The sequence below is a fragment of the Manacus candei genome, unplaced genomic scaffold (assembly GCF_025592945.1).
Source record: "Manacus candei isolate 608988 ecotype Guabito, Panama unplaced genomic scaffold, ASM2559294v1 h1tg000094l, whole genome shotgun sequence".
Lineage (NCBI taxonomy): Eukaryota > Metazoa > Chordata > Aves > Passeriformes > Pipridae > Manacus > Manacus candei.
The window spans coordinates 2057096-2084965 of NW_026138142.1; the positions used below are offsets into that span (position 1 = coordinate 2057096).

The following is a 27870-nucleotide window of genomic DNA, read 5'->3' on the forward strand; positions in this document are numbered from 1 at the left end:
TATTTATGTAAACATAAATATATCTTCTGGCCACAATATTGGTGCATACAACCATGGGAGAAGGTAAAAAGCTGAGGAAGAAGGGCTTTGTGGTTTCATGCTGGTCTATCTCCAGGAGATATGTCCAGTTCCTGTCTGTAAGGCATCTCTTATTTAAGTCCCTCTGCCTTGCCTTGCCTTCCTATTCATCAGTCACACAGAGAATCAAGCTGCAGGAGAATCCACAACTTCCCTTGCTCCACACTGTGTTCTTGACAGACATTTTTCTGTGCTCTTAGGTGCTACCTCCTGTCTTGTCTCAATTTGCAATGCAGGAGACACAAGGAACTGCAGGAAGCCCTTTCATGCTGCATGTAAAGAGCCCAAGAATGTGAGGGCTTGCTATGAGTTGTCTTGCTATATCGATAAATTTGTGAGAGGGAAATGCAAAGTCCCTGTCTGTGGGAAGACAGAGAAGGGAAATTCTTCTGCACCTCATGGGACGACTCATGAGCAACAGAAAAATTTGTTGAGAAATATTTGCGTGGTTAAAAGGGTCCTTTGAGCACCTTTAAATTTCACGGTGGGGTTCAAGCACCCACCACACTGTTGTGTCCCTGTTGCATGAGAACTTTCCTCTCCCACAGCTTGGATGTTCTGCATGTAGCTGGTGACTGCACATGCCAGGCTTTCCATCAGCCCCAGGGAGACGAGATGTAAATATATGTACAGTCACCCAAACAATCTGGTGCTCCACTGCCCTGCACCTTGGTGAGCCCTGTGTAAACCTAATGCCACGGGGGCACAAAATCTTACCAGCTCCCATTTTGATTACACCACAAGCATTTTCTCAGGACTTCTACAAGTCCATGGTTAAGATAGGGATTATACTGCCTACTGTTACAGCCTTGCCTCTGTTGTGGGGGTTGTAACAACTATCTTTAGTGCCTTCTTTCAAAACAACGAGGGTTTAATATCAGGGCGTTTCGCGTCACCTTTTCTCTGCCATTTAACGTGGACATGGCTTTGAGCTGGGGAGCTGAGGATGTCTCTTACCTTCCAGGGCACTGGTGATGATGCTGACAGCACTCACTGCCCTCTGCCTCTGAAAGGGCTCGTCTGAGTGGTCCACGGAGGGGCGGTGGGGCATTAAAAGCTGTTTCTTGCTCGCCTCGTCCGAGGGAGAGGTCTGTGTAAAGGAACACATTGGATCAGCAGAGTAAAACCAAGGCAGACAGAGGGTAGCAATTTCAAAACTGCCTAAGCACTATTTTTCCCATCTGAAGAGCCCAAAGCTCACTGACTTGTCACTGACATGCTGATGGGGTACAGCTTTTGAAAATGGCACTTTGAGCAATTTTGGAAACGTTGTTCTGCCCTTTACCTTCCTGTAAACTGTGGGTGAAAATAAAGGAACACTTCTGATGCCAGAGAAATATCAGTGCTGCTTTACCATGCTCTTTGCTTGTGAAAAAAGCCCTGCTTAATTACATTAATTATTCCATTATTTCTGAAATGTGTTAACTGTTTAATTATACAGCTAGAAGAGGAAAAGGGCGTGAGTAACAGCTCTATTACAGATCTCTGATATCATACCAAGCAAACTGACTCCTCAACACATGTTTTTTCTTGTTCTGAAACACTGCCAAGTCTCAGGAACATATTGTCATTCTAGTGATCTTTGGTGTTATGGACTCCGAAGCTACATAATTAGGGGAGAAATTTAGCTTCATTTTTCTCAGGAAAAAGAAAATAACCTAACTTTCTTGTTCTCATGCTTCTCAAGGAAAAGATTTAAAAAAATCCTAAAGAAATCAAATACCAGGAAAACAAAACTCCCAAACTGTCTTTGCTTAATGTCTCATTTTAAATTAGTTTTGCACTTTTTGTAGGCTTGGGTTTTTGATGTCAGACAGAAGCACAGTAAAGCCGCAGACACACATTGTATTAAATACTTTATATTGTCAGCTCACAGGAGCAAGATATTAAGACTTTTATTATTACGAGCTCCCACTTCATATAGAGACAAATCCCACTTGGTTTACTCCTCCAGATCTCACACAGGTGGAAGGAAAAGTGGTGGTTGAAGTGTAAGGATCTGGGAAAGCCAGGCTCAACGTCATTCTCTGTCACAGACCTTCTGGTTGAGACACTCAGTTTCCCAAAATAAATATTTAAAGCCTCTGCCCTGCTCCTCCAAGCACACAGGCTGTGAGGTCCGAGATACTGTGTAAGCAAGACAGATGTAGAAGATGGATCCTGATGGCTCTTGCAATACTGCTCAGGGAAATGTGGAAGGAGAAGAAATTCCTACAAAGGTAAGAGTCCCCAGTTTATACAGACGTCAGAGTAGCTGATTTTGCTTCTCCATAGTCAAATGAGCTACAGGAATCTGATCCAATATTCTGGATCTTCTCATCACTTGGGTCTGAATTGGCCCTAACCACCCTCATCAGAACTCAAGATGCCAACTGAGATGTACCATGTGCAGTGGCTCTACAGCTGCTCCCAGCACATGTACCCAGAGGGATTCAGGATCCCTCCTCTTCACCATTTCTGTAGCAAAACTGCTCTTCAAGAAAGGCACTTCCATGGGAACGGCAGGAAAAAAGTGCTGAAGCTCTACAAGTTGTCTTTCTGGAGTGTGACCTCTTCAGGGCAGGGGACATCCCCTTATCAGATGATTGCAAAGGGCAAAGATGCTTTGCCACAGGTTGACACCGAAAACAATAAGCAGGATGCTGGTCCCAGGCCACTTCAAAGTACTGCAGTTAAAAATACCAATCACTGCAAGGCTAGAGAAGGGTAAAGACTTTCAAAGTAAGCACTTAAAACATTAGCAGGGCCAGGAAAGCAGTAATGTTTCAAAATGGTTTTGGTTGTTTTTTTTTTCTTTTTTTCCCTAAAATGTCCTTTGTTGTTTTTGGTGTTTTGTTTGGTTGTTTGTTTTTTTTTTTTTTACAATTAACTCATTGTTCATTGAGTTACTGACAAAGTCATCTCAAAAGGAAAGTTATAATCAGAAACTTTTCCAAGAGAGTCCTAGTTGTACACAACATAAAAAGAAAACGCCCTATCCTTGGCTCAGGAGCCAGGGAAGCCAGGAATGGTATTTCAGATGCATTAGTTTGCTTGATTCCCTTCACCTCAAAAAAAAAATCCAATAAAAAGCAAAGAAACAACAAATGTTTTATTAATGATGAAAGCATCTACAAAATTGCATAATCATTCACAGTAGTTTGGAATACATAACAAATACATGGTACCAAAAAGAAATAACTAGACAAGGCGATAAAAAAACACGAGGGAGAAGTTTCTAAGTAGAATAAAATAAAAAAAGTAAAAGTAAAGAAAAAGAAAAAAAAAACCAAACCAAAACAAAAAAACCCCCCAACAAAACCCCAAAAGTAAACCCACAACTTCTCTGTCTGTAGAATAAAACATACAAACCCCTCAAATTTCAAATTCCTCTAGATTATCTAACTTTTTAAACTGTACTATCTTCCCACCCTATGTGACCAGTAACATGTCATCAGACAATCCCATCCTCAGAAGTCCTTTACCTGAAAGCCACCTTTTACTCACAGGTGCAAAGAGGTAAAAAAGCAAAGTAAAAACATTCAGGGATTCATTCTTCCTATTTTTTTTGATTCAGCTAAACCAGGGTAAATGAAAAGTCCAAGTCAAACAGGTTTGGTACATCTTACATTAAAAAAATTAGCAGTGAACTGTCTTTTCCCCTAGGTTTGATGCGATAATCCCCACTCCACAAGTTCTTCAAGTCACTCTATTTATCTTTCCAGCCCAGCAGTGTCAATCCTGCCACCTAGAAGTGGTCCCCAAGACTTCACAGGTCCTTCTGGAGTCGAGGGGACTGTTTGCAGTGTGCCATCCTTCACGTGCAAAGAGTGTTTCTGAAGGAAGTGAGAATGACTCCTTCCTTCTCCCCTCTCTGGAGAGGTGAGGGGGTGCAATTTGCTGCTGGCCCACGTTCAGTGCAAAGGGTACCACATGTGACAGCCACCCACTCGCCCAGCAGTGTGTGCAGAGCCCAAAGACCCTGTTCCCTGCCAGCCCCTTGGCAGTGGGTCATCTAATCCCTAGAGCCAGGACACAGAGTGTGGTAGGTAACGTCAGGGACAAGGAATAGTCCTGTGTTCTCTTTCCCAATAGAGCAGCAAGCCTATCACATAGTCACCTTGCCACTTACTGGGAAGTATTTGTCCAGGAAAGAAAGCTTCCATGCAGGTGAACTGCTTAAAATTATTGAAGTTACTTAAAGAAGTTTATGAGCTTTTGTTCTACGTGAGGGGGGTTTAGGTTTCTTTATTACTATTTATTTTAGAACAGAGATGGCTAATAGTTAGCAAGGAACTGGTAGTTTTTGCATTCTGAGACAGAAAGCAGTTCCAGGAACTGGACAAACAGGCAACATAAAGGTTATTATCACCCCTGAGAGAAAATACATAGGCACAGTTGCTCATTGTACTTATATTTCTATAGGAATTAAACAAAAATAACAGCAGTCCCTACAGTTATGCAAGGAGGCTCCTTAGGATCCAGAGGAGAAATCACAGTGGAGTTAAACATAGGCAGCTCCAGCAGGACAAGATTATTTGTTGCTCCTTGATTGACTAGAAATGTTTCTCCTTTGGATTAGCTAAATTCTATAGGGACAAATATACTATTCAGTAATTTACATGTAAATGAGGATGCATAACAGAATTGTTTCCTTCTCACTGCCTACAGTTCTGAGCTATGTCAAAACTATTATGTGAAGATGGGTTTATACATGGCAGCATTTTTAAAGACCATATTTGGGAACTGGGGCAGGTTTAATTTTCCTTGTACACTTAAAATTTTTTTCAAGCATAAAAAGAGGTGAACAGGTCACACCACGAACAATGGATTCTGTAAGGCACTAGCACAAATACTTAATGAAATTGGAGGTGACCACGATAAAGCACAACTTTAAAAAGAAGCCATTTAATTTTGGGGATGCTCGGTTATTTAAAGAGATAAACTGGAGCAGCTTGAAATATTTGTGCTGAATCTGAGTGATTTACACTCAGGGTGTGCTAAAGCAAAGTTTGAAATGAGCAGTAGCTAGAGTCATGGTGACAATTCTTTGTGACAGTGGCAGGGGGCTGGGTAGCTTTCATCCCTATAACTTATTGGTAGTGATTTTTGGATGACTTGTTTTGTTGACCTTTATTTCTGAACATGGAAACTGCTAACATTTTCCCTTTTCACCAGTCCTGTGGCAAATCAAGAAGGGAAAAAAAGAAATTTTACCTCGGGGTGGTTTTAGGGTCAACAAGAAAACCTCGAAGCAATGTGGTCAGCAAAAGCCTTTTATGCTTAGCTGCAACAAAAGCCAAGGTCTTTTGTTTTTCTTTTTTCTTCTTTTCTTTTAAAAGAAAATCATCAAAAAAAGTTTTTCCGAAGGTAAACTTCTAAATTTTTAGTTCAGCCTCTCAATAAATAGCCTGACCTCTCTCAAGGGCTCACCCCCCAGTAGTTTTCACTCCTGCCAATCTAGCAGTGCTCAGCATTTCTAGCTTCTTAAAAAAAAAAACCATGAGTGTTACCAAGAGGAAATTCAGGAAAGGTTATATCTGCAAGAGGGAGACTCTGCGTGGCTCCAGCCTTGGCCTCGTGGCCCATCCCAAAGCCACGCCACAGGCTGTCCCACTCTGCTCCTGGACTGATGGGAAGCTCTGGTGAGCAGGCACCCCAGGAAGAGCAAAGCAATGGGGACCATCAGCTAACAGCCTATTTGCAAACCACCACCTCCTTAGTCCTGTGCCCATTTCTCTTCCACGTCAGAATAATTGGAAAGTCAGGTTAAACTAAAGCCTCATGATTTCCTTGCACTGTTACAGGAAGGGCTCCAGCTGGTTTAGGAGGCAAGAGGGGATGCTGTCATGAGTGTTTATTAACCCTCAAGAGGTTCTTAACAACAATAAGTGATATCTTATTTAACCTCATCAGATCCCATGAATAAATTGAGCTCCAGGTAACAGCTCATTAACTAAATCCAATTCTGGTGAAGCATATCAATACCTTGTGAAGGGAGATGTTATTCTAACCTCCTAACTAAGAAACACCAAGACACAACAGAGCAATACAAAGCTACAAACAAATACTGCAGGAATGGGCAGAAACTTTTGGTTGGATTGTGCCCTGAAGTCACTTACATAATGCATAGACCTTCTCTAAATAAAGTAATAGCCCAAAATCCCACCCAGCAATCAGCACGAGCATAAAAAACATACCATTTTTCAAGCCCCTCAGTCTCTGGTCAAGCCAAAAAGAATTAGGACTTAGGCACAGTCTCCAGGTCTGCTCGTGTCTTATTTACACCAGGGTAAGTCTGATGAAATCAGCAGCTGGACCACTTGAATAAAGCTGGTAGGAGAACAGGGCAGCCCTGACTGAGTCTTCTGCAGGATACACTGGAGAATTCCAGGACAGTGACTAGGACTTAACCATGGGTTTCTTGGGACAAGCTCCCAGCACCCCTCAGACTTGAACACCCGTCACTCTTCACATCGAGCTGATGACTGCCTGACCCAGGGCTGCCTTTGTGAAGGGTTTTTGCAGACCACACTTCACATTGCACCACTTTGCTCTTCATGTGACCTCTGTGGGCTCTCTGTCTTGAGCACTGCAGCGAACCCCCTGTGCTGCCAAGGGCAGCTCCTCAGCAATGATGCCACCACTCCTTGCATGTGCTCTTCTGTGCCAAGGGAACACCAGTGGGTGTAGAAAAGTGTGTAGACATGCACAGGTTCCCTGCAGAGGGTAGGATGCCCCTCCTCTGGCTCAGGCTGTGCACTTGAAGCCACTTTGATGCAGAAGACTTCATGAGCAGATGCCACTCTGAACAGACTGTGCTGCCCATGGCCAGCAAACCTGCTGACCGGTCAGACTGCCCCTGCTGACAGCACTGATGGGCCTGAGCACCATCCATGGAGATGATATGAAATTTCTCCTGTTTCACTAGCTGAATTTAGGGATTAGGGGAAGGAGATGGAAAGTGCAAGCACACTTGGTTTCTCATGGAAACACACATCCGTCTGTGCCAGGTAGCCAGGGCCACATGAAGAGCCACTTTCAAACTTTTGCTTAGCTCAGTTGCTCTTCTGCAGCCAAGTGTCAGGACACCAGTCATGTGAGTCACCAGCCTGAGTAGTGGGATAAGCTGCTGCAGCCACCTCTCTTGTGGGAGAGGGCAGAAGTTGCACAGATGCTTTCATGTCAACTCAGCTACCACCTGCAGCCACTCCTGTGGGCAAATAGCCCTTGGCTGGGACAGGGGGCAGCAGTTGCAATGACACAAAGACATGGAAGTTGTGCATTGTGGTGCCAAACACTTTACCTGGGGTAAACTCTTCAGGCTGAATATTGCTAAAACTGGTCAGGCTAAAATGCTTAAGAGTGGCTGGTGACTGTGTTTTCCCTGAGAAACCTTAGGAAGGCCCACTTTGAAATCATTTGCTACAGCTATGGTCTACTTAAGGGTTGAAGTTCGGAAACTTAAAACCAGAGATGGTCAGACCTTCTTCAATGTTTACTCTGCCTTTTAAATCAGAAGTGCTCTTCTGAGCTTTCCCCAAACCAGAATTCAGTGATCTCCCCACTTAGCAACAATTGGACTGATACTACTGAGCATCACAGAGTGACCTAAACAAATGCATCCTCAAAACCTAATGCTGTAAATCCTGTTTTTTCAGCTCCATCAACCCAGACATTGTGTTTGCATGACTGAATCCACACTTACACCTCAGGAAGCTGCAAGCAGGGCTTGACCCATATTACAGTGATGCCTTTTCATGGACTGGACCTTTATTTCTTGTTCATGAAAGATACAACAGATAGCCCAAGCGGGTCCTTTTTTCACCATGGGCTCACTCTCATTCAAAATAAATAACAGCAGAAGGGTCGGTGGGGTTAATGAGGTAACTGCAACTTCACCCTGCAATGTCTTTGTTTTACTTCCCCAAACGTATCAAGAAAATATAAAGAGAAGCCAGATCTGCTAAAGAGAACAAATTCAACTTCAAATTTTACCACGAAAAAGGTGAAAATAATCCAACACAAAGTCCAGAAACAACCAGATTTACCTCCAGGCACACTGAGGTGCTGGATTTGCTATTTCTTTTTGCCTGTGCCACAGCTGAGGCTGCACGTTTGTGCCCAGTGCTTATGATTCCTGTAGTGAATACATCTGTACAGCAATGGGCTTCTTGCCAATTAGCTTTTAACTCCAGCTCACATATTCTGGATAGATTAGATACCAAACCTGTTTTCCAGAAGACACAACATCCTTCACATTGCATTGCTGAATGAGTATCTGTCACTATAGAGCCTGGGCGTTATTTCCTAGGTGTCCAGGGAACTGCCAAGTGAGCTCACCCACCTGGGCCATTCCATTTCCAACATCCAATTTTTTTTTTAAAGGCAGGAAGCCGACAAATGAGAATAAATGCCAGCAGAGCTTAAAGCCTCCCTGTCACCTCAGGACCCAATCCCGTAAAATACTGATATTTTCTGTGAAAGGCTGAGTGCTCTCATGCTTTGCTAAGTTTTTTCTGACAGCTGGGACAGCCTCAGCAACCTGCAGAGCTGCTTTCCTTACAGAGAAAAGGGGGACCTCCTCTACTCATCTACTGAGGTCTTTTGACTTTGGTTCAGATTTTTTTTTTTTTTAAACAGATGTAAAAACTGTCTTCCCCAATTCCTTTAATACACTGCAGGTTGGGGTTTTTTGCACCAAGCTAAATCCAATAAAACTTCTTTATCTACAAGGAGTGTTTCTGCTGCTCAGCTGTCTAGAGACTTCTCTCAGGACTGGTTGTCCTTGTCCACAGAGAATAAAAGTGGGATTACCAAAGTCCTAAATGAACTAAGGTGTGAACATCCAAAAAAGCAGCAAGAGCCTCAAAACTGTCAACATAACAGATAATTCTCACACCAACCAGTTTCCCACGCACAGCACGGCCCCTCCTCTCATGTATGGTGTGAGAGTCTATTTGCAGGACTACAGGGAATGCCCAGATAGGTGAAGAAAAAAACATCAGTCCTAAGCTTGAAAGAAAAGAAGCTACTTGGCTCTAAAGAAAAAAGCTACTTCCCAATTTACTGATAATCTGACACCACGGCTGGGATCCATCTCACTCACCTTTCTCTTTAGGAGATACCTTGCCTAATACATGTTATAATCACATTAGCTTTTTTTTCCCCCACCAGTGTAACCTGTTTTTGGCACCTTGTTACTCTGAGTGGGCTTTATCTCACCTGACTTAAGGCATGTGGCTAAAGTGAACAGAAAGAGGCACTTTCAGGGAGAGAGATTATTCTGATCCATTTTTGATCACTAAGATGGAATAAATCTTGCACACACTGACTATGGTAGAGACCTCCGCTGCTTTAAAGACTGTTTAAAGAGTGATGAGCTTCAATGTGGACTACATAAAAAGAGATAAATTCCCACCATCTCAAACTAGCAACCTGTCCAAATTACTCTGCCTGTGTAGTAGCTATTTCCAAAAAAAGCATCTCATGGTTTTCCAAGTGAATTTGTTCTTGGGTCTCCTAATGGTACCAGTCTTTATGATTGTGTTCACAGTTTTACTAAAAGCTTCCCAGCAGTAGTGCTTTGTAACAAGGATTCTGGCAATCTCCAAAAGGCCTGAAGTCTGTTGATCATCTGCTCATATTTCCTAGGTGTTATTTGAATTGGATGCTAAACCCTTCTGGGAAGAACCTTTGGACTGTAGAAAAAACCCTCCACAAGTGGCCCGACAGATGACCAGAGGTCAGATGCGAACAGAGAGCAACCAGTGAGAGAAAACACAGTCTCAAGATGGTAAGACACACCCAAACATTTAAAAAACATAATTTTCTATCCACCAGACAACGTCAGCTATTCAAAAGTCAAAAGAAACCAATTTTAAAAATGTCCCTTCAAGTAAAGAAAATTCATGTCAAGCCCAAGATTTAGGTATTTGCCTCCAGCCAGCTCTGAAGAGTAAGTCTCACCAGAAGGTATGAACCTCTCTGATGTGGCATTAGACACACATTACTGAGTGAGTGAGCCCCTTGTCTTCCCACCCTGCCTGGAATGGTGGGCCTGGGTTTCTCCCTGAAGACTCCATATTGTATAAATAAATTACAGCAAACTCCAACAACATTTAGAAGGAAACAAGAGTTCAAATCATATACAAAAGTTATAAAGTACTCACCAGGTCACCTGTTCCAGGCTTTTCCAAAATAACTGGGGGGAGCAGTAACCCTGCAGGAGAAGTAGGGTCTGGGTTGAGTGCCCCGATGCCTCCTCCTATCAGGGAAACCACACCATTGCAATCCACTGAGCTGTTCCTTTTGCCCGTCTGGGTGTAGTTGGGAGTAGTAGGGTGAGAACTATGGCTCACTTGACTTTGCACGCTTGGACGTCTCCCAGATCTTGGAATTAAGAGAGAGCCCCGGTGGCTTTCATTTTCCCCAGCGATGCTGATCTCATCATCGGCAAAATCTGTTTCGGAGCAAGTGTCTCTGCCACGGAGTCGGAAACTGAAAACGCTTCCGTGGCTGGTTCTGCGCTTCACCAAGTTTGCGCTGGGACCATAACTAATGCCAAGGAGAGTCTAGAAACCCCCAGAAAGGAGAAAGGGGAAAGAGAAACAACATTTTGCAACACGTTTTCAGGAGCGAGGAAGTTCTGGGGAGAGCAGCAAGTCCCATTTTAAATCAAACGCTTCAGAGAAAGACTTAATTACACACGTTCAGCCTCCGCAAAGTTAAGAGGTTGAACAGTCATTCCTAACCATCAGGTATTTCTCTAGTACTTGACAGTTAAAGAGGTACTGAAATAGGAAGGGTCAAGGTGGCATTCAGCTCATGGAGTGATACTTCCTTTGCATCTACTCTCCCCAAAATGATAAGTGCCAAAGGACCCGGGAAGGCAGCACAAGGAGTGGAAGACAGGAGCAGGGAAGGGGATCCAGCTCCAATCTACTGCATTATTACACATCTTCATAACAGCTAGGGAAGGAACAGTGCAGTGGGAGAAGAAGAGATAAAGAAATAGGGCAGGAAATGAACTGCAGGGAAAATGAGAAGAAGAGGGAAGAAGAAGAATCAGAATACGACGGAAGAAGGTGATAAAAGAAAAAAAAACTAAACAAACCAAGAGCAAGAAGAGGGATATGGTTTATTAGTTTGTAAAATGATTATCTCAATGCACATGGCTGCTTAAGGGATAGGTAACCTCAGTACACAGCAGTCTCCCTCACTCAAATATCAGCCTTGATGATCCACTCTGACGTCAGTTAGTGAGACTGCAACTCTGCCAGAGCACCAGCAAGATGTAGCCAAGGACTAAACACACCTAAAATCTGGCAGAGTAAAAAGGATGTTCGGAAAATGTGTAAGGAATTCAAGTCTATCCCCTTCCCACTTATCTGAAGAGGAAATTATTTGAGTAAGAGATTTTAGGCAGAATATATTTTTGATTTTATGGCCTGTACGGAATTTTCAGCTTCTTCAGAACTTTCCCATGAGCCAAGTACATACGAAGAGAGGTCAGATCACCACAGCACACAGAAACCAGACAAACCAAATGAAGCCTGATTTAATTTTGTGCTGTAGCTTACACCACTGAGTTACATAATGATGCCATTTAATGACACTGGTACAAGTAGGAGTACAAAACCCAGGCCCCTTCTAACTAAAAACAACCCATTTTGACTGCTACCAAATTTTAACTGGTCAAAAATCCATGCCTGGGTTTCGATGGCACAGTCGTTGAGACTGATTTCTGATGGCAACACACTTCCAGCTGCTCAGATAGCATCTGAATGATGACTCAGCCTTATTCCCTCCAACCATGCCAGACACAGCCTTGCAGAGAAGATTTACTATAAGCTTTGAAATGCGTCTCCCATGCTTCTCATGCATATGACATCCAGGGGGGAAAAGTGAAAACAGGAAATATTAATCTAAGAAATAAAACTGGCAATGCACAGCTCCAATCCATGGTCATTCTGGCACGTGGTGTCTTGAAACCCCACCCAGAATGAAGCTAAAAGTGCAGTCCTAGCTTTACCAAATGTGTAATTTGTTACGCGACCCTCTCGACCAATGAGACAATAACAGAAAATACTAGATTAAAAAATGCATGTCATTAACAGAAATCCAGCTCTGGGTAAATTTTGTGAGCTGGGGAGTCATTAATTGGTCACGTTTACTTACATCACTCACATGTTTTCTATGAGCTTTTTATGGCTGCCAAGTATTCCTAAATTCACTGACAAAAAAAAATATAAAAAGACTTAGCCCATTACATGGCTATTCAAAAAACAAAACAAACTCATTTAAACTTTGCCCTCAGTCAAACAAAGACAAATTATCTGGAGCTATTTATGATCATTTGATACATACAGCATGTGCAGATTCATATTCATGCATGTCAGGAACATTTACATAAAACCCTATTTAACAACAGTCTCGCTGTTTTTCTTCCCTACAATAGAAAGTAGAAACAAGTGCCACAAAGTTTTGACTTGAAGGCAACTAGCAAAGGAATATAAAAATGTTAATAATGTCTTTGTACAGTATTTTAAAAGCCCTCAGAGACAACTTTCCTCTTTTTCTCCTCCTCTCTTTTCTTTTTAAGCTTTGCAGGTTTCTTCTAAGAATTTTTCATCTCTAGTAGGGATAGGATAAATATAATCAGATGAATGAAATTGAAGTGAGAAAATAAACCAGACTGTGGGCAATATTGAAGCCAAAAGAAAATAAAAGAAAAAAAATTGAAAAAAACGTTTGGAAAAATGTTTAATGGGCATTTTTAATTAATTTTGAAAATAAAGTGGCAATACATATTCTTCCACTGTTCTAACACAGCCTGTCTGCAGTATTTGCTGTGTTGATATCAGTCATGATATTAAATATCTGATTCTTCTGAAGGTTTCAGCTTTAACTGCCTGTTCAGAGCCTGACCTGTCCAGGAAAGTGTAGAATAAATGATGTTTCAGACCATGGCTTACCATCCTCCTCTGACCATCGTCGTAATCACAGTTGGGATTCCTTTGGTCTTCCACATACTCATCTGTCCCCAAAGATTTCTTTTTCTTTCGCTTATTTCTTCTTTCTTTCCCACTTTTGGGTGACATTTCCAATGAACTAAGTGACATTGAATCAATTCCTTTAGCAGCGAGCGCCTAAATCAGAAGATGGTAGAAGGCATAAAAATTATTATTTAAGGATTTCAGTGAGAAATTACTACTTACACTCCTCAGCAATTATTTTTTATTTTAAATTTTCAGGTCGTATGGGAGATACGTTAAAAGTTTCAGGAGATCATTAATCATAAAACTGTCTCACGTGGCTGGAACCACTCTTCACCTGTTTCTTACCTCTACATTTAGCCACTGGAAAATAAACAACAAGTGAGACAGGTTCCTAGTACAAATGCACGCATCCAGGTCTGCCTCCTGGATCCTGTGGTGGAGCATTAGGAATGCATGCACAAAATAATGTTGGCTATGTAGAGCTCACACAAGAGACCCTTTGACACTCCATGAAGGAACAGCCTGTGTGCACACATCTCCGGAGTAACATTTCTGATGCCAGGCAAAAAAACCCCTCAAGCTGGGGAACCTCTGAATAAAGTCCCCCTGGGACTCCTGCCCCTTGAAGTGGGAGGGCTGGGTAGGAGGGAAAAATCCAAGCTGGGATTTTTCCCCCGCTATCACAGAGGGATGCTTGGAACAGCAGGCATTTTCGGCTGGCATGTTTCTGTAAACACTTATCCTGAGCAGCAGCACAGGCAGCTGTGATCAGAGATGCAAAGAGAAAACCATGGGCTTAACTGGAGATAAGGTGGACTTTGCTTTGCCCTGTGCTCCCGCAGCTGTGCCGGCTGCCTGTCCGGATCGCTGCAGGAGGAGGATGATAACACACCCACCGCTACAAACCCGGCAGAAGCCGAGTGTGAGACCCTGAGCGCACAAAGACACAGCCTTGGGAGCAAAGGAGCATCCCGGAGGAAGGATCGATAGGAGCAGGGAGAAAGCCAGAGCTCACACCAACGCGCTGGGTCCCCGTCCCGGGTGCAGGAGGGAGGAGTGGGCAGAGGGGGCTCTGAGTACAAAGCACCGGGTCAGGTTTGGAGGTGCTGGAGAAATCAGTGGTAGCCACATCAGTGGCCTGGAGACAAGCCCGTTTGCAAAGCCCCCAGCTGAGATGCCTAAAGAGAGTGAATTATTAAAAAAAAGCCTCTCCAGGCTGCCCAGAACAGGAGGAACGGATGAATCCTCAGTGCTATTGTCCGTAAGCCACTAGAATCAAACAGGCAATCATCTCTCCGCTGCAAAATACTCCCTTCCTCCCACAGGCATCAGTCCAAGGAAAGTGAAGGCACTTAACAGCCGTGTAAAGAATCAATCATGTATTTCAAGGAGTAGCTGTAGCTCTATCAAGCTGAGAGCACAACAAAACTTAATTCCTGTGGGAAATATCTTTCATAAGCAAGGCTGCTTAGAGCAGAGAGGAGGAGGGTTCAGACACTGGTCTAGGCTGGGTTTTTGGGGGTTTTTTTTTGGAGTCAATTTAATTGCTATGCTGAAGTGCTTCCTCTTCATAAAGATTCAGCAAGTCTTTTGGTGTTAAGCTTTTTGGTGTTAAGCTCAGATTTAGGAATGTGTTCAACCAATTGTATAAATTGACTGATAGCCCCCAAGCAGGTCTATCAATTATATTTCTAGTCTCTTTATACTGTACAGTGTAAAAGCTGGTCTAAAGAGTTTTGGTTTTTCTTTCTGATTGCTGTCATATTTTGTTGATCTAGAAAATATTGCAGGTTGTGCTACTAAGCATGCTGTACTCATACTGCAAAATAAGCTAATTTTCTGTTTCTTAGCATTTTCTTACCTTTTGCTTATATGGAATTGCTTCTGCGCTGTGCACCTCTCTCAGTTATTGGAAAAAGGATTCAGACTGAATTATTCCTCAGGGAATGGAAGATCATAGAATCATAGTTCTGTTTGGGTTGCAAGGGACCTTAGAGATCATCTCGTTCAACAGCCTGCCACAGGCAGAGACACCTTCCACCAGACCAGTTTACCCAGTGCTCCATCCAGCCTGGCCTTGAGGATGTGCCCATGTCCTGCCTATCCACCCTTTCTGCTTGGGTTCCTGTGCCTGGACCATGTCCTGTCCCTCAGGCACTACAAGCAATAACCCACTGTAACAGCTCAAGGAGCAGGAAAGGTGTGTGGGACCAGGCATGTCTGGCATGGAGATATAATGTCTGAAAGATGGGAGGAAAGCTTAGTTCACGTGAGCCCAAGACATGGGGATTATGCAAGAGACAGTTCTTGAGGCAGGAACTTAGTAGTACAGTAAGAAAGTCAAAACCAAGATCTTGCTCAAGGTTTGGAGAACAAGACTAAAACTGAGCAGCTTTGACTGGGGTGAGACATCTGAGAAGGACTCCTGAAACCTCCATGGTGCAGCCACTCAATTCACTTTCCTAAGCCTCTTCTTCAAAATGTCTAACTTGAGATGTCAAGAGCTGATTTGCAGATTTACTAGACTTCATTAGTGAACATGGCAGATCCAAATCACTCTACTCTTAAATTTCCTTTCCATAAAATGAGGACAATATTGCAGGAGTATTACAAATAAAAGTGGGTATTTTTGAAGCACATGGAGTCTGAGCAGTGACAAGAGGCACTGAAAAACCTCTGATGATGTTAGTCACTTCCTCTTCGAAGCAGGCTTTGACTGCCTAAGTTGGGAAGTCTGCTCGAGGTGGCCTAAGGCAACAGAACAAATGATGAGAAAGCAAAGAGCTGCTCTTGAGTCATGCACTGTCCACCCTTTGTACTGAACAGGGCACAGGAAAAATGAGAAATGGCTGGCTGAAGAAGAGGCTATATTATAAACCAGATAAACAAATGGGAACAATTTAGGTTTTCAGGAGCAAGCTTTTTTTTGCCACATTCCAACTTTCGGGGCTTAATGTTCCTTTTTTTGTGTACATACAGGCTTAACTGAAATCAAACCCTTCAAAAGGAAATTCTTAAATATCTTTAATTATAGTTGGGGCTACCAAAGTTGACTGTTATGAGGAAGAGCTCAGCTGGAGTCAAAACACATGAAAAATTGTATAAAATAAGTGTGAGTTGGAGCTCAGTTTGCTCCCTTAGGTTATGGCAGAGAGTTATTCTGTTCAAAGTGCCTGTACATGGACTAAATTGCATTTACCTATTACTTAAACTATCAAAGAGGATATTTAAAAGGACTTAAATGATGCATAAGCCTCTAGTAGCACTTTGTCAAGAGAGAATTGCATTTTCTTTCTGAGGATTTAAATGGGCTTTGGATTAGGCCCTGAAACCATATGTACTCAAAAGAAAATTATGTATATTAGTTTATATTGTGTATCAGGGTTTTATTTCTCTGTGCTACAGTGCTACGTGTTATTTCAGACTAATTTTCTTATTGTCTTCTGGTTCACAGCACCTAAAATGTTCTCTTCCGCTGTTTAATAAGGGCTTTCTACCCTACACAAACCACATGAAAATTAAGTAGTGTTATTAAGGCTATAAGGCTACATCCACCATTTGGCCTCCCTGGCTTGTTTAAACTTACGACATAACATTAAATCCACACCCTCTGCATAATTTTCAAAGCTGAACCTCAAGCTTTGCCTGTTTACTTTTTCAGGAATTAAATTGTAGGTAATTCAAAGAGGTTATCCTACATCTTTATTTTCATTATCAAACAATTGGCAGGTTGAACGAGTCAGGAAATGAAGTCGTGCTAAAGTGGTGGTGGAAGAAGGTTCATCTGGTGCTATGGCTGAGCTACCAAAACAGCTGGTTTATGCTCAAATGCCCATGTAGTTTCACCATCATTAAAACATCTTACATGCCACCCAATATAAATTTCTCTGCCGGCATATATAGTATAGTTAAATCAGTACAACTCCGGATATGTAAACCTTTAATGGCCTCAGTCTTAATAGGGAGAACCCTCATTTTGCTTTCATAGAAACAGTAATAACTCTGTCCAGTACAATAAACATTAAGCTGCTTTCAGGCAAAAGCAGCATCTTACTTTGGTTATCAGATAAATGTAAAATAAAGAGAACGTGAATCTCAAGTTACCATCTGCTCAAGTTACCCAAGGCTAATCATGTCACATAGTTCACTGACCTCCTGCTCTTTCTTTAACATCTCCATGGCTTCTCGAAACTTTCTTTCCTTCTCTTCTGTTTCAGCAATAGTGGCTTGGTTCTGCTCTTCATATGCCATGGCCACAACAGCCAGAATCAGGTTGACCAGATAAAATGAACCCAGAAAGATGACCAGCATAAAAAAAAGCATGTAGATCTTCCCAGCAGATCTGAGAGTCTGTAAGCACAGAAGTAAAATCATTAATCATTTGTTTACAATGCTTTTTAAAAGAAAAAAGTGCTTTCTTAAAAGAAAAAACATTATTTTTTAAATACATTTTTTTAAAACTCTTAGATTTACAATATAATTGAATCTAGCCTTTGTTAATAGCTCAAGCAGAAACCCTTTGATGAGAAATGACAACCACATCCAAGGAAATAATCTTCTCACTGATAAATATTTATATCTTGGTCAAAAATTATGTGCCTTGCAGTGAATTAATTTCTAAAAGAAGAATGCTTCCCTCCTTTACCAAATATCTCTGCTGGTTTTCTTTTAGAATAGATAATCTTACAATCAGTTGCAGTGAAAAATTCCTACACACAGCTCAATCTGTTTTTGACCAGTGTTTAGAAACCATCCAAGTGGGACTCATGTTGTATCCCTTCAGATGCCTACACTCTGGGTCCTTCACAGTTAGTGGGGAGAAAAACATATTTTTAGGGTGCAACTCATCTGAACATTATTTAGACATCTGCCTCAGGATAAGAGGAACCAAACCTTGGGCTCCATTGATTGTATTCCCTGGTTCTTCACCGTATTTATTAGGATAACTGGAGTTTAGGGGAACAGGCCAAGCTTGTATGTAACAGATATGTAACAGATATGTCCCATGGTCAGTGACTTGATATTACTGATAGAAAACACTGTTTGATATTATAAGGTCAAATAATAAAAGGGAGAGATGTTCATCCTTATTTGCCCTGACAGTTTCTGTCTCCCAGAGTTGTACACGCAGCTCTGTGTCAAGTGAATACGGTTGTTTAAAGAATCTTCATTTTAATTGTTCTACATTTCCCTGAAGTGAAATTCTATAACTGGCTGTGTGTGAAGCTGAAGTCCCCAAAATCTTCAACGATGTCTATCTCAGTACTTTCAGAGTAGTTCTGTCAGCACTGTCTCTTGATTTCCTTATGACCGTTTTCCAGTTTGGGCGATTTTGAGATGAGGCAGTAAATCTTCAGTGGCAACATGGACAGAGTATGTCATTCTGTGCCAAACTGTGATATTTAGTTCTTCAGAGTTCGCATACATTCCAGGAAATGAGTGCTAAAATGAGCATATACTCGCAGGTTACCTTCCAAAGTGAGTGTAGGTTGAGTCTGACCCCATTCATGCCTCTGTCTCTCCATGATGAAGAGCTTGCAGCAGAGAGAACTGATGTGTACCAGGTAGTCTTGCCATTTGCTGATTTTGTGTTCATTACCGTGCCTTGAAAAACCAGTTATGCCAAGCACACAGGTGCTTTTCTAGCCCTTTTTTGAGCTGGACTCAAAAGATTAGTTTGTGTTACACCATCCATCAAAAAAATCATCAAGTGGTGACGTGGCGATCTTTCTCAAGAGGTGAACTTCACTTAGACTCAGGTGAATTAGTCATTCAAAGTGTCTTTCTCTCAGTACCACTTTTCCCCAACTTCCCCAAACATGCAGTCTAATGTCTTTTGATATTATCACTCTTAAGAAAATAAATTAATTGTAACAGTTGAAGGTCCTTCTTCAGAACACACACAAAGAGCACAGTTTACTTAATAACCAGCAATTCTGCCTTGTCTTTAATTATTAATGTCACTGTAAAAGATGGTGTATTTATTTATAATTTTTAACAGCAATAAAATAATATCATACCTGTTGGTAAAGACGCTCCCAACAATCTTGAGTCATAAGACGGAACAAAGAGAGAAAGGCCCAGCCAAAAGTGTCAAAGCTTGTGTAACCATGGTCAGGATTTTCCCCAGCCTTCAGACATATGTACCCCTCAGGGCATGAGCTGCAAAAAGTGAAATACAATCTATGAAATACATCTTAGGTGGCTTCAACATGGAGAAACTGATTTCCAGGGAAATGCACAGAATGCCCTTGATTAAGAGCACACATCACACGTGGTAAATTCCTCCACTGGATAAAAACACAGGAAACAGGTGGATGCTACTTCTCAATACCAAAGATCTTTGCAATCTTCTTTTTCCTTGGAAAGGATAAACTGTAACCATAATATAAGCTGCAATGAGAAACGAGCATCTAGCACATATTTGGAATAGAATGGAATTAGGTACCGAAGCAGGAGTTAAGTGTTTAACTATGGTTTCTCTTGGCACTTATTTCTAAGAATCATATACTTGGTGTCTCCTGTTACAGTTGCAGGTAATACTGTGATGATGAACCTGCTTTTCTGGTTATGTAGTCTGACACAGGCTGGAAACACCAGCGTGTGCTATCTGAGCACCTTCCCAATTGCTTACTGTGTCTGACCTTATGCTCACCCCCCTGCAAGGATTAAATCTTTAATCTAAGAAACCCAGCCCTTTTGTTCCACTCACCACCGCAGTCTGGGGTCATGACATTTTTTCTATTTCTGCCAGCAAAAAGCGTTCCTTGTGCGTCTTGCAGATTACTGCATTAAATTGCATGAAGATAGCATGAATTTCACTGGCTCTCATTAACCTTGGAGGCTCTTTACAAGTAATTTTCTAGCCCCATATGCCAGAAGAGATAAAGACTGCTCTCAGTGATGCTGTGTAAGTACTGAACTGCATCATCAAGTGAAACACAAGGTAGAAGAGATCCCAGGTCGATGTGCCATCCTCTCCCCCACAGCTGTGCAATACAATTAGTCAAAACCCCACACCTGCTCTCCAAACACAAAATATGACCCATCAGAAACTGAAGACATGGAGCAATATGCAAAGGATTACTTCTGTATCCTAAGAAGTGATTATTGGATCAAGGGTGTTGCCAGTGTACTGGAGCCCTGTGGTATTTGGGAATTCGTTAGGTGGGCAGCATCTAATTATCTGGAGAAGCAGATCTCAGCAGAACGTACAGTATGTTCTCCTTATCCTTCAGCTAGAGATGAACCTGGTACAATTTGGTGAAAATTCCAGCTGACACAAATAGGGATGGTTGTAACAAGAGGGATTGTGAAAGCACTTTGTCAGAGACCAGAGACATTGAGAGGCACCAACTTCCAGGCAGCCTCATGAGACCAGAGCAATACCCTCTGTCCTGGCATGATGTTCTTCCTGTTGGATGGGGGAATCAAGGTTTTCTAAACTGCCTTCATGCAGTGTGATCATGGTAACATCCAACCATCTTATACATGTCACCAGTCATGTAGAGTGTGTCCAATGTGTACAGCTTTTACCTTTATTTTCTCCTGGCAAAACCATCTAGAGCTTCTCAATCACTGGCATTTTTTACCAAAGTAGAATATTGTCACAATTTTAAATGCAAAGCAGCAACACAAATAATACAAAGCAATTTTTAAAATGCCACCAAAAAAAAAAAAAAAGGATCCCTGAGAAAGCAAAGTGTGTCTCAGTGTGAAAATCAGTGTTCTTTTTCTTTAAAAAATACAAATTTGATTCTGATATAATTTAAATTTTTTACAGCACAGGATAGCAACCTTGTATTACATGTTGAGATGAGAATACATTGCTATAGATTCTGAAGTTACACAAATCTATGGTGTCTGCCACAAATATTAGACATTCAACAACACTTTAATAATCTTAATTTAACATCAGTAGTCAAGTACAAATTTTAAAGTAAATTTGCTTTGAACACTGATAAAAGGAGTGCTGAAGCACTGCAAAGTGTGTGCAGATCCTTGTTTACAGCAGTTTTCAGAATAAGCAATAAAAAATGAACAGCTGATGTTTAGTGAATTAAATGTAACACGCAAGTGAGAGTATAATAAGTGATTCTGTCACCTTAGGTAGAGCCAAGTTAGCTTATCTCAGTTGAGAATTTAGATAATAACAGTTGTATCTCACAAAGAAAGAAAAAGAGAGTCAATTCTAATTTTTTCCCTGCCAGTCTGGAAATGCCTCCTTCTAGATCTTTCCTACATTGACTGCCTATTGTTTCCCAATAAAAGCTACATTTGAATAAAAATTACAGTAACATTACTGAGTTAGAAGATAATAAAATGCAGAAATGTCAGCTTTTTCTGCATAAAATATGCAGATGCACACTGAATCTCTCTTGTACACCCATGTCCTTTTTTGAGGCAGCCTTTTCAATAAATCTCCTCTCTCCCAAAGGCATCATCTGCTGTCACTCTCTGCTGTAGACACATGAGATTCCTGCCTCTGATCTGCTGCTGAAAACAGCCTTCATTGCCCATGACGTGCTGCTCACACCGTTCAAGAGCTCTGGGAAATGGATTCTCTGGGCTCTCAAGAAGGAAACCCTTCTCACTTGTTTGCGCTAAGACATCGTGTCTATACAGGACATGAAAATTTTTGTAAGGCTCATTCTCTTTGCCATGAGAAAAGGATTTCACTCACAGACTGTGCTTGCCTGGAAGCTCAGTGATCATGTCCAGAGGTGACAGCCCTTTCCTTAGTCTCCCACAAAAGGCCAATCCCAAGTGGCTCCACTGAACTGGTCTCATCACTCATATTTTAATGTTATTATTAATGGCTAAAACATCTGAATACAGCTGTGAGAAACTTGATGGTGGTTACTTTACTGGTGAACCTAAACCTAAGCAGGGTAGTCATTTGGAAATTAGGCTTCATCTAGCATAAGTTGCCTAAAACCTTAGGCAAAATGGAAATTTTGCCATTAATATTAACGAGAGAGAGAATTTCTTCTAAAAATTTCTTCACCATTTTGAACAGCAAAGTCTGAAGGAAGGTGGATATTATGAACATTGCAGTTGTATTTTCACAGGAACCTCTTGGCGCAGATTAGAGGCTACAAAGTCACTCTTAGGTTCAATGCCAATGTTGCTTTTTAGGGAAACTGTTTTGATGCAGAAGAACATTCAAGCAACTGCTCAAAGCACTTTAGCACAACTGTTTATGAAGCCCTAGGACATGGAGATGCAATCCTTCTGACTGTGAAAGTGAACAGTGGTGGCTCAGATTAATATTTTCTGCTCATGATATAATTAGTATTTTTTCATTCTGTCTTTACATGTCTTAAAAGACCTTTCCACTCACAGTAGATTGCTGGTGTGCAAAGATCTGTCTGACTCCACAGTGAGTGTACACATGTCATGGTTTAACCCCAGATGGCGACTAAGCCCCACACAGCTTCTCACTCAACCCTGCCCCAGTGGGATGGGGGAGAGAATTGGAAGAGTAACAGTAAGAAATCTCATGGATTGACATAAACAGAGTTTAATAGGACAGAAAAAGGAACAAAATAATAAAGATGGTAATAATAATGAGAATAATAAAATAATTAGAATATACAAGTGATGCACAATCACCTTTTGCTGATCAGTGCCCAGCCAATTCCCAAGCAGTGCCCCCCTGGCCAGTTTTCCCCACAGTTTGTATACTGAGCACAACTTCCTATGATATGGAATATCCCTTTGCCCAGCTGGGGTCAGCTGTCCTGGCTGTGTCCCCTCCCAGCTTCTTGTGCCCCCCCAGCCTCCTTGCTGGCAGAGCATGAGAAGCTGAAAAGTCTTTCACTTAGCAGAAACACTACTTAGCAACAACTGAAAACACCAGTGTGTTATCAACATCATTCTCATCCTAAATCCAAAACACAGCACTGCACCAGCTACTAGGAAGAAAATTAACTCTATCCCAGCTGAAACCAGGACTAAATGCTTCTCTAATATTATGTTCAGTTTTAAGAGCATTCAAACAAGCTGCTGCAGCACAAAAAGCATGAACCCCAGCTCAAAAATGCTGTTGATGTTAGTTTACATCCTTCTTACGGCAACTGGGCACTTGAGACAGAATATCCCAGTTGTCAACTCCTCATTCATGCTCACCCTCTTTTGTAGCCAACAGAAGCGATAACCCACAGGGTATGGGAATGTGTTAAAAACACTGAGAGGAAAACAAAATACTGCTTCCCAGAAAAACACTACAGAAATTGAGGTGTAAGGCTCTCACGTGAGAATATTATTCTGCAACTGACACCATTTCCTCTGAGGATTTTTTTAAGGAGTCTTAAGATTTTACTACATTTATCTTAGATGTAGAATATTAAGCCTACCCCTTTGGATTTTTCAGCAAACCCTTTAGTTTCTTTCACCTCAGGGAAGCATTTCAGAGGATTGTACTCTCCTCTGATGCACAGGGATGGGCAGCAACAACAAGCTACATAAATATACCATCCTCCACAGGAGCGTCACAGGATGCTATTCAATTGATCACAATAAAATTAGTGTCATTGATTCAGAAAAGTTAAAAGCAGCAGCCTACCTACCTATCTATCAGGCTGTAATCACCACTGTAAGCTGGCATTGGTACAGGAAATTAAAGGACATAAGAAACAGCCTTGGTTTAAATAACACAGGCTGGGAATGGCAGAGAGTTGTAGCTGAGGGGCATAATTGCAAAATGCTCTGTCTCAAGAGTTTAATCTAGGCAAGCCAAGCAACCTGCTGATCCTGGCTGTAGTGGCCAACAGGGTTAGGCAATAAAAGAAGATTTGTAAAGCAACTGTGCCCTGGATTGTAACATTCAAATCCTGAAAACATGGGGAGTGTTGTCCATGTGCTACCAGGAGTCAGCATCAAACGGCTGCTCATGTCAGCTACGACCTCTGTGAGGGGAAGGCTGCACTTCCCTTGGGTTTCAGTTACAAAGGGACACTACAGCTTGCTACACCAAACTGTTCACTAAAGAAGCACTAATGGGAGATAAAGTACATACCACAGACACAGCAAAAAGCAGGAAAAAACAAACCCATATTTTGATAAGGGCCCCTTAGTGTTCACGCTTAGGTCACAGATTAAGAATGCAGAAATCAAGCTGAAAAATTTACAGCTGATGTCTTTGACACGTGGCTAATTCCAGGGGAATGGACATGGTGGTTGGAAATGGAAACCCCATGATGGGGTTTCAAAGCTCAGCAGGCTTTGAAGGGCAGACAATGCCCGTGGCCTCCATGATGTGCACAGTAGGGTCTTCCTCAAACTGCCTCTTCCTGCTAAAGTCCTCAGGCCACAGAAGAGAGGCTTTAATTTCCCTTAGGCCACAGACTTGATTATTTTTCTCTGCACTTTCCATGTTTTCTCCGTTCCCTTGGCTTTGAGGGAGGAGAGCAGCGGCCAAACAAGGAATGCATACTGTGCAGTGGCTGTGGGGAACAGACAAATATCCTTGGACTGGCATTTGCTTCTACCTGACAAGATGAAACTACCCACTCTGAAACAGGACAATATTTACAGAAATGAATTTTGTAAGATGAACTGAGAATGTAGGAGAAAGGGGCCAAAAGGCAGCAGCACCCCAGCCAAAGCCATTGCTGTCAGCAGGTGCTTGGTGTGCCTGAAAGTCACAGGCTGCTCTCCTTCCCCTACTCTTTCTTTTGTATTAAAGACTAATCATGGTTAGAGAATCTGACTTACAATTCCCCACTAATTACCATCTAAAAGCCAAAATCTGACTTGCAGCGGCATGGATAGGTTTTGACTAGGCGCCCCCAGCAGCTCTCATTCCAAGTATCTAAGAGGTCAGAGAGAATTTGAAGGGCATTTTTAAAAGCAAGGGAAGGGGTGCCAATTGTCTGGAATGACAGAAGTGCAAGAAAATTCAACTAAGTGCTGAAGGGGAAAAAAAAAAAATGATGACGAAGAAGAGAAGAAAAGCTCAGAATAAAAAGCAACATCAACCAGGAGTTGAAACTGGAAGAGAAAAGGGAAGGAGGTGCCTGTGAGCAGGCTTGCTCACAGGCTCAGAGCACCCACTGACCTGTGCATGTTGCTGATTTGTGTCCAGGAAAAGTTTCAGCCTCCCCCACTGGCTACTTGCTCATGCAGATGGAAAACCAGTGGTTCCAGCCTGCAACATCAACCCCCTCCATGCAGGCACGCAGGCAGGGAGAGGAAGAACTACCTCTGATGCAATGTGGCTTTTTTAGACCTCATGCTGCAGCATGGCAAACAAGCTCTCATTTCTTCTGACTCAATCCAGTGACCAGACACCGGATCTTCTGTGTAACCCATCAAACAAAATGTAGGGCAATAATTTATCATCATAAACATAATAGTAGATTACTGCTTAATGAAGACTGTAGCCTCTAGTAAGTCTGCTTCTCTCATGTGGCTGATGAGCTTATTACAGCTTTGACTAAGAGGTAATATTACCCCTTCTTAAGAATTGAGTGGATTTGGATTTAATCCCTACTGCGGCTGTTTGTCCAGAGACATGATCTTTCAAATACACCACTGATCCCTAAGAGTGGGGACTGTTACTATTGTCCCTAAACCTGTATAATACCTCAAGTTATGTCTGTGGCCCCTGCAGCACCTTAGAGGTGTCACAATTGCTTTCTGTTTGTTTACATACTCAAGTGAGAGGCTTTCTCACCATGGGCAAACCTTCCTCATTCTGCTTCTGCTGTAACCAACACAGAGTTGGAAAAGTTTGTGTGATTTACATCAGGATCTAGTTAAATTCATTTAAGGTGTGCTGTATAGCCTGAAGGTTTGAAATAAATTCACTAATTGTCACTTGATAATCTGGAGCAAAATTATGTTTTTATCTCTAGTCGTTACACACTAAATTCTTTTCAAAATACCCTTGCCTTGGTGACATTTGAAGAGGACACATTTGGAAATGGTGTTCCCCTTCTCACTCAAGCAACCTTTACAGCCTCTCCCATCTGTCAGCCAGCTGTACCCCAATCAGACTGCATTTCATGAGGGTTGTGAACACCCCAATCCCACAAGGAGCACACCAAAACTCCTAATATCCCATTTCTTGTGATGGATCCACTCACACAGCAAGTTAAACACTGGCAGACCTTCCTGATAAAGTTGGCTAGTCCCAAGGTAACTTGCAACCAGACATTTCTCCTGACCTTACCCATTCTTGTTGCTCCCCAGGAGTGTATACATGCAACTAAGATACCTGAGCACCCTCTTCACCCCACTCCAAAATATCAAACTTCCAAGCCAAGGGGGCTCTTCTCACCCTACTTGCCCAGTATCCAACAACACATGCCTGAATCTGGGGCCTTCTTATATTAAGAAAAGAAGTAATAACAACAATAACAACAGTAATAATAATACAGATTTAAGTTCAGGCAACTCAGGACTACAAGGCTCCTGATTGCCAGCAGCAGGATAACAATCAACTGGGTGCACTATTCCCTCGTGCAGCTCCCCAGTTTCCAGAGCAGTTGGGGCTGGGTTACTGGATGTTGTTTAACATGTTCTGGTGCATATACCATATTCTTCCAGTCTCTCTGCCTGCCAAGGTCTGGGTGAGAGCTGCAGTAGCAGTGGTGGAAGTATTTGGTAGCAATGCTGCTCCTCAGTACATAGCATGCTTCTTCCCTACCCTTGAGGGGTGTGATAAACCTTTGCAAGGGACTTTAAGTCACTGCATGGAGATGTATAAAGGCAAAGGAATGTCACTACAGCTCAGAGAGGTAAAAGTGCTGCATCACTGTGGGAGCACGCTGGCAGTGAGGTGATGTGGAGAACCTACCACAAAAACACTGCTTTTGGTACTCATGGAGACTAAGAAAACAGGCATCTGATGCAGTTTTATGTGCTGGTATTAATTAGCTCAGTAAAATGCCACAACACAAAAAAAACCCAATCTTTTTTTCTGATAATATCTTAGAAAGAGTTAGGACTGACACAAAAACTTTGAGGAGCACTACACCACATGGTCATTCCTTCATCCCTTATATGAGATAAGCTCAGTGACAGAATTTACCAAATCACAGAGAATCTTGCCCCACAGTGTACATTATTTTAATGTATCCTGTTAAGAAAAATCAAGGTCATAGTGAGAATAAAGGTAGCTAAAGTTTCTATAGCAACAGTTACTAGGATGCAGTTGCCAAAGGTGCTTTCTTGTTGTTCCTGAAGTAGCTTTACTGCCTGCTTTTCCTTCCTGTTCACTAGTCTTTTTGGTAATATCAGTACAGACACGATGCAAATGTGCTTTCATTGTCAGTATGATCTTGTAGACTATTCCTGCCCATGAGCTGAATACACAGGACATACTATGTGTAAGGGAAAATAAAATATTAAGCAGTCTGACCTTGAGATCCAAAGGGGACACAACAGATTTAAAACATGTACACTTTTCTGAAAATTCAGCTCCATGTTGTAGTTGCAAGTGAAAAAAAGTGAAAAGAACAAATATAAGTTTCTCTTTTGTATCTGCTTCTTTAGTTTGTACATTGACAGCATCTTGTCTCTTTCTCATAATGGACAAATTTCCTTGCTGTTTCTGTTGCTCAACCGAACCTTCAGGCAGAAGGGGAAATAAAAACAGCAGCCTAAGCACAGCAGAAAAACGTCCCTGCGAAATTACAACAGGATAAAAGTGGAAACGCTTTAGAGCTGAAATGTATCTTCCTTTCTCACAGACACATAATTCCAAGCTGCTGCAGCCCCCACAAGTCTTTACTCTGCAGGGAAGCAGTGGACTCCGCAGTACTGGTTATCTCATCAAAGTGAATGGTTACTAGTCAGGAAGGAC

The 27870-nt window shown here is 42.0% G+C and overlaps 1 protein-coding gene across 11 annotated transcripts in view; it reads right to left on the bottom strand.

Moving 5' to 3' along the window:
* LOC127461039 (sodium channel protein type 5 subunit alpha-like) overlaps window positions 1-27870 on the bottom strand; it is a 214094-nt gene that overhangs the window by 101501 nt on the left and 84723 nt on the right. For 8 of the 11 annotated variants that reach the window (XM_051768281.1, XM_051768272.1, XM_051768271.1 and 5 more), the window contains 5 exons: window positions 19079-19220; window positions 17211-17408; window positions 13035-13208; window positions 10230-10631; window positions 1036-1168 (listed from right to left, as the gene is read on the bottom strand). In XM_051768281.1, the coding sequence (XP_051624241.1) occupies window positions 1036-1168; window positions 10230-10631; window positions 13035-13208; window positions 17211-17408; window positions 19079-19220 (1049 nt within the window). Of the gene's footprint in view, window positions 1-1035; window positions 1169-10229; window positions 10632-13034; window positions 13209-17210; window positions 17409-19078; window positions 19221-19770; window positions 19824-27870 lie in introns of those variants that run through there. The other 3 variants (XM_051768280.1, XM_051768275.1, XM_051768279.1) reach the window with 2 other exon arrangements.